Below are 11,731 nucleotides of genomic sequence, written 5' to 3'. Positions count from 1 at the left end.
AGTTAAGCCTGGGAAGAAGGGAGGGGCTGGGGGAAAGGTGTTTAAGATTTTGGTTTTATTTCTTGTTATCCTACTCTGATTTGATTGGCAATAAATTAAATTAATCTCCCCAAGTCAAGTCTGTTTTGCCTGTGACAGTAACTGCTGAGTGATCTCTCCCTGCCCTTATCTCGACCCAGGAGCCTTTCGTTATATTTTCTCTCCCCTGTCCCGCTGAGGAGGGCAGTGACAGAGCGGCTTTGGGGGGCACCTGGCCTCCAGCCAGGGTCACCCCACCACGGCAGCAGGGGCAATCACGCCCTTGGCAGCAGCAATGGACACAATAGTTTCGAAGTACCGGGTTCAGTAGACCATTCTCCAGCTGACATTCACTACTTTTGTTCCATAGGCTCAAAACCCAGCCTTTCAAGGTTCGGTAATGGCATGTAGCATGTATTTTCCTACAGGACTGCTCAGGGTCATGGGACCGTTGCTCATTTAGGAGAAGCTGCATTTGTAAGCATGAAGCAATCTCTGAAGTCACTGGATAAGCAGAACATGTATTAATAAGATGTGTGTGACACTAGTACTTATTCTTTCACTTCCTATCTGTTTTACAAATGAGCTAGATTTAGCTTTTAAGGATTACAAAGATCACACACAGATGTGAATTCCTTTCTTGCTAAACTAGAACTGTGTCAGAGCCAAGAAGCAGATGTTTGCATTTAGATCCAAACCTGAAAGCACAAGAGGTTGTGTCCAGTCACCCAAGAGACATCACAGTTGCAAGACTCAATCTGAAAGCGTGATGTTCAGGAGTGCCGTTAGAGGGGCAGAAAACTTAAGCTTCTGGGAAACTTAGATATATTTCTGAGGTGGTATTTTCTGTATTATCCTCACAATAAGGGCTCGATCCCTATTGGAGACCTATAATATGGGGACAGAAACATCAGATGACATGTTTAGAATCTCCTGGCAATTTTAATACCAAATGTGCTACGATTGTTCAATACCGTGATTCCAAAGCAGGTTATCAACAGGATTTCTTTGCTTCTTCAAGAGATCAACTTGCACGAAGGCTAGAGCTACTGTGTTGAGCTGCTTCTGGTAGTTGTGAACTTGGCATTAAGCCATGCAGGTAGAATGCACTAGCGCTCCCAGCTATGTCCTCAAGGAATTACCTACAAACCCACGATTTCTAGTTCAGCTTGGTGTGTCTAAATTAGCAGGAAAATTGTTTCCAGTAGTCAGTTATCTCAGTCAATTTTCTGTTTCCTGTATTGGAGAATGACCAAGAAGCTATTTTCATACGCATTATCCATAAGAATTATTTAGGTGGCAGCATCCACATAGAATTCCTAAATTTTCAGTAGACTGACAGCATCCATCTTGGATCACTGCAAATTTACGTTGTGAAGATTCTGACGAGGCTCAGCACCCATTAAAAATATAGCCAAAGTAACTATGTTAACTAAAATAATTTCATTTAGATTATTTCCGGTTTAGAAGTCAGATCTATTATTGAACCCTTGGCTTCCTTGCTCGACATCCCTACCATAAGCGAGAGGTTTTAGGCAAGCGAAGAGGCCCAGTGATGAACAGCATACAACTGCCACAGGGTTTAGGCGCTGACTTTTCCACTTCAGTCAACTTAGTCGAAGAAACAAGCTCTGTCCGATGTCTCGGAAGGGAAACCTATTTACTCCACTCTTCCGTAGATTGATAAGCTTCATTTAAATGCTAAATCAAACCCAAGAATTGCAGCAAATATATCGGAGGATTAGTTGGTTCTTTCTGGAAAGGATCCCACTGTTTTCTATCCCTTGGTGAAATGTGTCAGTTTTCATCTGAACAACACTGGAACATCCAAGGGCTACGTTTCGCAGAAGAAGTGACTGTGCTTTTACATTTTAACTTTTAGTTTTGTTCCAGATGAAGCAGCACAGTCTGCATGCCTGCGTTAGGTTTCACAATGGATCTGCTTTCCCACATCAGACAATTTGGTTCTCCCCCTCACATCAACTTGTCTCTCTCATTGCTCAAGTATTGCTTCACACAAGTGCTGGGTACATTGAACCATGTGTGCCAAAAGAACAAAACCAATCCAATACGAAAGGAAACCCCAATCCTGCACGGATCAGCCATTATGCCCCCAAGAAGTCAAATATGATTGCTTTTGAGGCCCGAGATACAGTAACAGGCTTTTCTCTCCCCAAAGAGAACAAAAAGCATTCAGATTTCCACGAGTGCTTTACAGAACGTCAGCTGGTGTATCGGAAGCATACTTTATTTTCAGTACTCTAGAAATAGCAACCTATTGTTATTACCATGGGTCAACACCCCCCCTGGAGAGACTGAATACACATTTAGTTTAAGCAGGGAAACTTTGACCAGTGAAACCCAGAACCTTATGCGCACTTCAAGTCTGTAAAATTATTCATATAAGTTTTCAAGATCAAGTCCAAAGTATGCTGTTAAAGACGGGTTACACCCTTTGCTTACCTTTGAAGCTAGTCAGTACAGACAATGACTTAAGCTGGTCAACGGCAGCTGCTCTTTATAACCAGCTTAACTTTCTGAAAGCAGTAACAGAACGCCGTGTGCTTGACCCTCCAACTTCTACAACTGCATGGGTGCATCCAGAGCTCTCCGAGGTTGTTACGAGCCTTTCAGATTCAGTCTCCCAGCAAATACTGTTGGTTGGACCAGCCAGTCCTTGCGTATACACCTTCTTTCTGCTTACTAAGCCTTCTTATTCTTGCAAGCAACCTCCATGTTTTTTCAACATTGTCACAGTCTTTACATGTATTCTTTAAATTTTTTACGTTTTTAAAAATCCTTTGGATGCCTTTTCACAGTACCTGACCCCTATGAAGTAGAAGATTCCCAAGACAGGGGTGTTGTTTCCTGGTAGATAATTTTACACTTATTTTCAGCACATTACATGGTTATGACAGTCTGGAGACTAATTTCTTCTCAGCCATTACTTTTCAGTTTCCAAGAGTGAAATCCACAGGATCCTCACGTAGTGGATGCCCCCAAATTAACTACCTGAACTAAACCTTCCACTCCAACATGCTGTGCCCTTCCTCGCTTTCTGAAAGCTTCCCTATCATTAGGTAACTGACAGCTGTGCAGACCGTTTCATTTTACGTAGCAGTATTTAATTTCCCTTCTAGGGCTGCAAGGACTGTAAGAGAATCGGGACACAAACTTCATTGTCCTCAACTTCAGCCCGACTGCCCCAGCTGTGCCAGCAGAAATCCTTGGTGCCTCTCTTGGGAAGGCAGAGCTGTCTCCGGCTAGCACTGCCGCCCCCCTCCCAGCTCCTGCCTCCTCCCGCGGCAGCTGGCTGTTGCTTCAGTATCTGTAGGCCTTTAGGCTGAAGAGTTAAGTAACTCTGCAGCCACTTGATCCATTATTAAGCGAGAACAGATCTGAACGGATCAAACATTGTTCCTTGGAAGAACAAGAGACCCCTCTTCATCAGTTATACAAACTTCCTCTATAAAAAGAGTGGAACGAGCTAAAATAGTTCTTGTGACAATTGCTTTCCTGCTTTTTCCTGCAGTCCAACTAGCACAACACATTTTACTTTGGGGATATTTACAAACTAACTGTTTCTGTTTCCTTACTGCATAATCTAACTAAGCAATTTTAACAGCTACATAGGGCAATATGGCAACATGCCTTTGGAGTGGCAGTGAGGGAATTTTGCCACCGACTTACTGTGATTCAAGAAAGTGATACAAGATGTAAAAGATTATCTGTGTTTCTAGATGTCTGCTAACTGCCTCGTCCCTTCATTCTCCACAGTGTAGTGTCTCTCCACTTTTCTCTTCCCTGAACTAGCTGCTGCTTCCTGACAGAAGTTGTACCTGCAGGGCACTCCAGCTTCTCCAGTAGCAGGAAGAAATCTACTCTTCGTCAGAATTCAGAGGAAAGCAAATGTAGAAATACAAAGTTCTTGGACAGCCATGATCTAGGGCAAGTATCTAACCATATCCAGTGAGTCAGTGAACAGCATGGTCACTATTTCCTCCTTGACCACATGTCATCCAGAAGATTTCACAGTGTATTGTAAAAATGACTGCCCAAACGGTACGGAGGAGACTTAAACAAGAAGCTTTATTCTGGTCTTAAGAGGGGAAAAAGTCAAGGATTTTCCAAAGCCATTAAAATGCATCTGAAACTGGAAAAAGATAGATTGTTTGAAACTCACCCATGTAGCTGTAAAAAAGATACTCCTGAGGGAATGCCTACCTTGGGAAGACACTGTGATTAACAGCAGATGTATCTACTTGGGCTCCTCATTAATTCTTTCTTCTACCGCAAGATTATCGTCACAGAGTCAGCCTGAAAATGAAGCTAGTGGAACTACAGTTTACATGGATTTTTTTGGGGAAAAAAAAGGACAAATATTACATGTCACCTTCCTTCCTGCCTCCCTGCTCCTTTCACATATTTGCAACAATCTCAAAACCTTCCCATGTTTCAACCGAGATCCAATGATTTCCCAGTACTATAAGGCTCCGTCTTCCTTTCCATTTAGCTTGGTTCCCTCACTTAGTGGGAGCAACATGCAGACACAACTTTTGCCATGAAGAGGATTCGGTAAGATTCCTTAACATCACCTTTTAAGGTCAGGAGGGCTGTCACAAGCAGAGGGTCATTGGCCTACAAAAAAAAAATCCACACATAAAACCAACCTTTTTTTTTTTTTTTCTCTTAACATAGAGCAGATTAGTTGATCAAGTTCTAAGTATGTATTTTACACCTCAGTTGTAAGTTGTACCAGTTATAGCTATAGATCACTTACTTCCCACTGTCTTGGCTCTTTTCTATTTCCACGCAATGCTCACACTGCAGGAAGTAAAGTAGCAATGACTAAGCATCCTATCTCCAGAGTGCTACAGATATCATCACCACGTTACAGCCATGACAACTGGGCACAGCAGCAACAGAGTACGCTGCAGCGAGGGCTGGGAAAGAAATGGCTCCTGTTAGCCATCGGTTAGTGTTAGATCTTGTGTAACCACCAGTGGTTACCAAGAGGCACCTGATACATCATGCCAGGAACTCTACTGCCTTCTTTCTGCACATGATAGCAGCAATCTTTTAATTTTGGAACAAGCTACTCATTCTGCCATCCCACACACAGCTCACAACAAAAAGCAAGAGAGTAAACTCTTTCAGTCTCCACGAGCACCCAGGAAGCTGAACGAGGAAGGGCAATCACAGCCCTGTAGAGATGTTTGGACCTCACACCTACACTCTGCAACACAAAAGGGCAGAAGTAGCTGGGGAAACAGGGTTCATGAAGCAGTTCATAAAGTGGAAAATAAAAAGGCTCCACTGACTTCCAGGAACGTACCAAAGGAAAGGCAGCCCACAGCCAAAAGAAATGTGAACACTGTAGCAGAATGGTCCCTGTAAACTTAGTTCTGTCTGAGCAGGACTACAGGTTTTCTTGCACAGGGGGCATTAAAAAGCTCACTTCAGTGTGATCAAAGCTGAGTCTTTTAGTTAGCAGCAGCGGCATTTTGGCCTTTTGGTGCTATAATGATGCAGTGACCTGTAAGAAGTCAGATTCTAAGTTCTGTAAGGGGCAAGCGACTAATGGTTGTTCTTCTCATCACACGGATGAATGGAAGCTCGTGGTGAGGCAGCAAGCCTCCAAATCGTACATCTTGTTCCTAGGTTTTGTTCTCATATCAGTGTTTAACACCAGCCTAGGCTCCCTTTGGTAACTACATGTGTTCTGTCATCCTAACGCGTCAAAGCAGCCTGTACTGCTGACATCTTCCAGATCAGCTTTTGTATTTTTCCTACAAGCCGGTGGCAACAGCTGCCATGCGCTTCCAGTTTGAACAGCAACATGCTGCAGCACTCGAACTTACATGGAAGTCAGCAGGTGGCACCCAAGAAACACCGATGCGTTTGACTTGACCACGCTCAATCGTTCCCTTCGCCGATTCGATGGTGAATCCCTTCTGCTGCAGGAGTGGCAGGCTATCAAAACTGAACTCCGTGTTCTACGAGAGACACACACCACGCACCCTCGTTACAGCCAGTTCTGCTCCTTCAAACACAATGACTGCTTATTAAAGGCTGCACTGCCCAGATGCTACATGTGGGCCTAGCGCTTGCCAAATTGCGTCTGCCCTTTGAAACTGCAAGCATCCATCTTGTTCATTGTGTCAGGTTGTCAGAAAATACTGTACTAAAATAACAGGATCAGACCTGAAATTCAGTTCTGTGCTCAAACTTCTGTATTTCAGAATTAGGGAAACAAACTTAATTTTGTTGCTGACTTAATACGATAATGCTAATCTCTCCTATTAGCACCTGAAAAACAATCTTTTCTTTTCAAACACTGATGCTTTTATAATGTAAAGTTTACCAGAAACCCTGAAAGCTGTATTTTTTTTAATTTATAGACTGAATTTTTGACAGAAAGAACTAGTAGCCATTTGTACGCTGTCAGTATTCCTTACAGCACCTGACATAAAACTGCACTTTTTCTTTCCTTTACCTTCTTAGACGCAAATTGCGCTGTCCGTATAGCTCCAACTTTCAGTTCTGTCATTGCTGGCACTGGAGAACTCTCTCCCTCGATGTACTCCAGAATGAGGAGAATGGACTTCACTGGTTCTTGTAGCTCTAAACAAATACAAAACAAGTACACTTTGAGACAGTCAAAACTGAGCGATTATCAGTTTGGAACAAGCATCAATTACACCAGGATGATTCAAACCGAAGTGATGTGGCAACACATTCATGAGTTGGCATATAGATAAGGAGATCCTTCTTACAGAGTCAGTGAAGAATTAAGCAAAAAGAGGTTTTGCATAATTTGCAATTGCAAACTGTAATTGTTTACTTTTTATCAAGTTTAATGCTCGTTTTCTAGCCCCATGGCACATACATTGTGTGTACTATGTTCCTACTTGTGTATGGTACGCACTTGGGTTTATTTATAGCTTAGGAGCTAGGAGTTGCTTATATACTGTCTCTGAACACAGATCCTGTCCAAAGAAATTAAGGAAGGATAAATTCAAACCCCTGAAAGTGTGTCTGTTTCATAACAGTACAATCGGGAGAGTCCAGGATATGCTATTATATAGGAAATAATTTTATAAACATTTAATACAAGTTAGAGAAGGGGCCGAAAGCAAATACATCTTAACACTTTTTAGTAGCATTAAATTATAATCATTTTTTTTGCAAGGTAAGTTGCAAAGACAGATTGTCATTAAGATATAACTGCATTAAAATTAAGAGAAAAATCTTTCCTTAAGAGTAAGTTTCCTGCATATTTTTTTGTGTGTTATGAATACAGGCTATACCGTAATGCTTATTTGTTCATATTCTGGAAAAGTTACCTTTAATTTACTTTTTATTAGAGGATGAGGAACATGTCCATGTCTTATCACTGACTGTTTTGTAATAAAGCGTGAAGCGGTAGCACATTACCTCCTTTCAGTGCTTCCTGCGATGACACAGGTAATGTTACAGCCAAGGACTCAACGGGCACATCGAGTGGAATTCCCCCTTCCACAAACATTGGGTGATCTCTTGCTGCACCCTTTAGGTGGATCACGTGGGCTACTTTCTATATAGGACAAGAATGCTTCAAATGCAGGTTACAGCTTAAGCACCAACGTAACTGGAATACTGACACGTCAGCATCAGTTGCATACAAATTATGACATCATCTGCCTATATAAATGCCAAGAGGCCCTGTACTCTAATGCAAGAATCCTGCTCCTGTCCGCTCAGGCACTTCTGTTTTAAACAACCTGTCATTCTTGGGCAATGTGCCTCAGGAGGGGACGGGCAAAACTATTTATACTAAAAGCCACTAAAAGAGGCAAAACTTGTTTACTACCAAACTTGGCTAAATTTTGCGAACTAGGATGAGTCTCCATTCTTCGGCTTGTTCCGATTTGCATTCTTAACCACAATTCCAAAGATAATCTGGAGATACAAAACTTGCAAGGAGAGAAACAGCACTTACTTGCTCACTACCGGTTTCTGCCTCGTGTTTGCAGTGCCTGCTGACGGTCATTAGTTGGCATCCTTCATTAACTTTTGGTCAGTCCCTTTTGGAACTCGGCATAAAGCCACCGGCTACGCTGCCAGCTCGTAAATCTTGCCGTGGGCTCCATCTAAGCTCCACTGCTGCTCTACAGATGGAAACCTCCTTCCTCATGCTGAGGGACTGCAAGAAGCAGCTTCCTGGTCCTCAGGGCACCTGTCCGTTCGCACTGTGCAGGCACAGCTCCGCTCTCCACTGCCATTAAATGCTGCTCGCAGAGAACCCACTTGGAGCTGTGCTCAGCAGTGTGGCAGCAACCCAGCTCCCACCACCTCTCGTTTAGACAGCGCAGACAGCAGGGCAGAGGGCAGGACTGAGTCCCAAGTCACTGCTGTTATGTCTTAATAACTGAATATTTAAAATCTGAAAAAGAAAGTCAGTGGGCCCCAAACCTGCCGTCTCCTACCTACATCAGTTAATCTAATACAGATAATATTTCTGCCTACAAATGCTGTCACTAGATACAATTATGTGAAACTCCTACTAAGGGCCATACTGATCAAAATCACTGTAGGTCATATTTAGACTTTGATTTCACAATCCAGGTATCTCACTTGTCTCACCTTGCCAAAGAGCACAACCTTGAGACGGTCAGAGTAGTACAGACTTTCATGGTCAGGACTGAAAGTAACCATAAAATCCTGACTCTTCCCAGCAACAATTTCTCCTTCTGTTGGAAAGATGCTGAACACACTTAAGCCATTATAGTTCTGTGTTCCTGGTAAATAAAAATGAGGATATGAATGAGAAAGGAGGACAGCTTCATTTTACTACTTAATACATTTTAGACCCATTTAATTTTTACTTGAACAGCAAATAAGTAAGACCTGCTACATGGTTTTGCAGCAAAACAGAGTGTTAGAAATACCAGATAAACCCATCTATCAGTTTAATGCATGCATCTCTAGACGAACTGAAGAAGCATCACCAAACCCTTCCCATATTCTAACGTGTTTCTACAGAGATGGGCATCCCTAAATATAACCTTCAATATGCAATTACTGTGGGGGTTTATTTAGATTCAAACAGTAGTACCTCTGTATTTGTGGATATTTGCTCAGGCTGCATAAATCTATAGCTACCCATATTGAAAGAATTCGTACAGCTTCTACTGGGGAAACAAAATTATGACTTTCATTTAAGAAGCCCCAGGTTTTGACAGTTGTGTAGATCTAACAGGACAAAATAATGCTGCTTTATACTTCATGAGTCTTTAACAAAAGAAAAAGAGAAAAGAAGAAAACCAAGTTTACCAACAAACTCTGTTCTTTGCAAAGAGGATGCAATAAAGGATGGAAGTCTCTGCTGATCTTTGTCCCTTGTTGACGAAAGCGAATCTAGTTGTATGGAGTATCGCAGGGTCAGTGTGGAAGTGTTCTGTATCTGATGACATTAATTCACACAACAGCATTTTCATTAATAACATTGAATCTCAAGCCTGTAGGGTCCATAGTTTGTGAACTGGTTGAATTTATTTTGCTGCATTACTGCAGTATTGCGTACCCAGATGCCACCGATAGCACGCGTTAGTGCTACCTGTAACGTGTCATGTCAACCCCCACGCCCACAAGAACAGGGACCAGGCTCCTTTTAAGTGTCTGGCAGCAAGTAATGTATTTTGGTTATTGACATACTTAGACTGAATAATAGAGGAGAAAAATTATGCCTGGATCTGGGCCTGTTTCTGAGACTGTGGGAATTTGCAGTATATGAACGAGTGAATCGGTTAAACTTCCCTAGGCTGTCCCATGGCAGACCCTCGGGTGCTCTTTGTAGGACCAGTTTTGCGTTTCACCCACGTACCTCTGTCACTGCTTTGTGTGGACACAGAGCAGCCTCAACTGCGATAGAAGTAATGGACGGAATAAAGAAAGAAGGCAAATATTTCTAACACTGGTAAAAGCAAAGCCATTTCTGACTTCACATCCCTCTGCATACTGGCTAGATCTACGGAGAAGATCACACAGACCATTTTTCTTCTTCTTTCACAGAAGGTACTGGATCTCTATTTTTTTTTGTATAGGCTGCGGACAGAGCAGAAGCAGTTAACAAGATCCACCCCGCACACCTTTGTCACCTTTGTCCTGAAACTGTCTCAGCACCAAATCACTCTGCCAGACGTGATTTTAAAGGTATGTTCTTTTGTCTACAGTTTGCCACTCAGCCTTGCATTCTGCCGGACTAGCAGCTACAGAACTCCTCTTCCTTCTTGCAAAAATTGCTGATGTGCTTTCTGGTTCAGCATAGAGGGATTTACCTTGAATGTGGAAGTCACCTTCTCTCTGGCTATGACATAGCCCATATTGAGTTCTCCTTCCACAGAGCAAACGGTTGATGGCATCACCCCATGACCAGTGATATTTAGGGTTAGATTGTTTTTTGCCGTTCGGATGTCCAGCATTTCAAAAAACTGCCAAGAGTATGTCTGTGTTAGCCCCTTTGCTGAAGGAAAACATCCCCCACCCCTCCCACTGACCCTCCTCCCACAAATGGGCCATTACTACAGAACTTCTGGATTTAGTGCATAGACAAAGATCCAAACGCTGGGAGGGGCTATGTACAGGCAACAAAGTCTTCTCTTCTTATTATACAGCCTCATCCTGGTCAGTAATACATGTTTATTACACAGCCCGTTACATCTCTCCATCTCTCCTCTTTTTCCCCCCACTACTGTTGTATTTCTTACTCACCGATTTATTCTCATTTGGGCAAAAAGAGATGATGAGGGTCTTACTTTCACCTGGCTCAAGCATTCCAACTGGTCTGCCCAACAGGAAGGGACCATTGGGATTCAGAACTGAGAATCCCAACTAAAATAGTGCAACTCAAGGAAAAAAGTTTATAAACAAGGATTGGGGAAAGAGATATAAGAACAGATTCTAAGTATTGTTGAGACCAAAGATGTATAAACTAACCATCTGTAAGCTTTTTCAGAGATCAATAACTAACTCAGAGATAAGAAGAACTAATCCAATTATTTTTTTTTCCCCTGCAGAGTTCATATAGCTGCAAGATCCTCTTCCAGTTAATAAGATCTCCCTGTAACTCCATTTTCAGATTTTGCCTGGAATGGGTCATTAACACCCCAAGATCCGGGACACGCCTCCTCCTGTATTATCCCACACCGCTTAACCCAGACAAGCCAGTGTAGTAGCCTCTTCTTACAAGGTATTCAGAAATTCAGAGAAGCATTGTGCAAAAATTGAGTTGGTTCTGTTTCACGTATACGTCATACTGTATGGAAACTAGCTTTGTCATCAGTACCTTATACTCTTTAGAAAATGGTTAAGTGCTTCTCAAGTTTGGCTCTACGCAGAACTATTTTCAGTTAAAAGGGTGGAATGGAATTAGCTTTCCAGTAGGTCACCTAGGCTCATCCAATATATTCTTCACATCACCTCTTGCCTCACTCTGAAATGTGTGTATTAAGTCTGAAATCTGCTACCTCCTACTTGCTTTAGTGTCAAACAGTTCCTCTTACAGATAGAGAGTCAAATTAAACAGAAACTGAATGGCAGATCAACTTACATGTTCCAGACAAGGATACTTCCAGCTTCTCTGGGGAGATATTTTGTATTGTAATTCGCTTAATCATTCTGTGCCCTGACGGGAAGGAAAACATTTCAGAAAGTGATGATGTTCACTCACGCA

General features: G+C 42.4%; 1 protein-coding gene across 1 annotated transcript in view; it reads right to left on the bottom strand.

Moving 5' to 3' along the window:
• Nucleotides 1-4,545: 4,545 nt before the first annotated feature.
• CFAP74 (cilia and flagella associated protein 74) overlaps nt 4,546-11,731 on the bottom strand; it is a 48,345-nt gene continuing 41,159 nt past the window's right edge. The window contains exons 29-37 of the mRNA XM_009709790.1: nt 11,628-11,683; nt 10,771-10,890; nt 10,338-10,490; nt 9,334-9,463; nt 8,644-8,798; nt 7,456-7,594; nt 6,515-6,642; nt 5,880-6,014; nt 4,546-4,656 (exon numbers count right to left, since the gene is read on the bottom strand). Coding sequence (XP_009708092.1) covers nt 4,546-4,656; nt 5,880-6,014; nt 6,515-6,642; nt 7,456-7,594; nt 8,644-8,798; nt 9,334-9,463; nt 10,338-10,490; nt 10,771-10,890; nt 11,628-11,683 — 1,127 coding nt within the window. The remainder of the gene's footprint in view (nt 4,657-5,879; nt 6,015-6,514; nt 6,643-7,455; nt 7,595-8,643; nt 8,799-9,333; nt 9,464-10,337; nt 10,491-10,770; nt 10,891-11,627; nt 11,684-11,731) is intronic.

Source organism: Cariama cristata, unplaced genomic scaffold, assembly GCF_000690535.1.
Source record: "Cariama cristata isolate BGI_N322 unplaced genomic scaffold, ASM69053v1 scaffold7861, whole genome shotgun sequence".
Lineage (NCBI taxonomy): Eukaryota > Metazoa > Chordata > Aves > Cariamiformes > Cariamidae > Cariama > Cariama cristata.
Note: the sequence above shows the minus strand (reverse complement) of the source record. Positions and strands in the feature narration are given on the sequence as shown.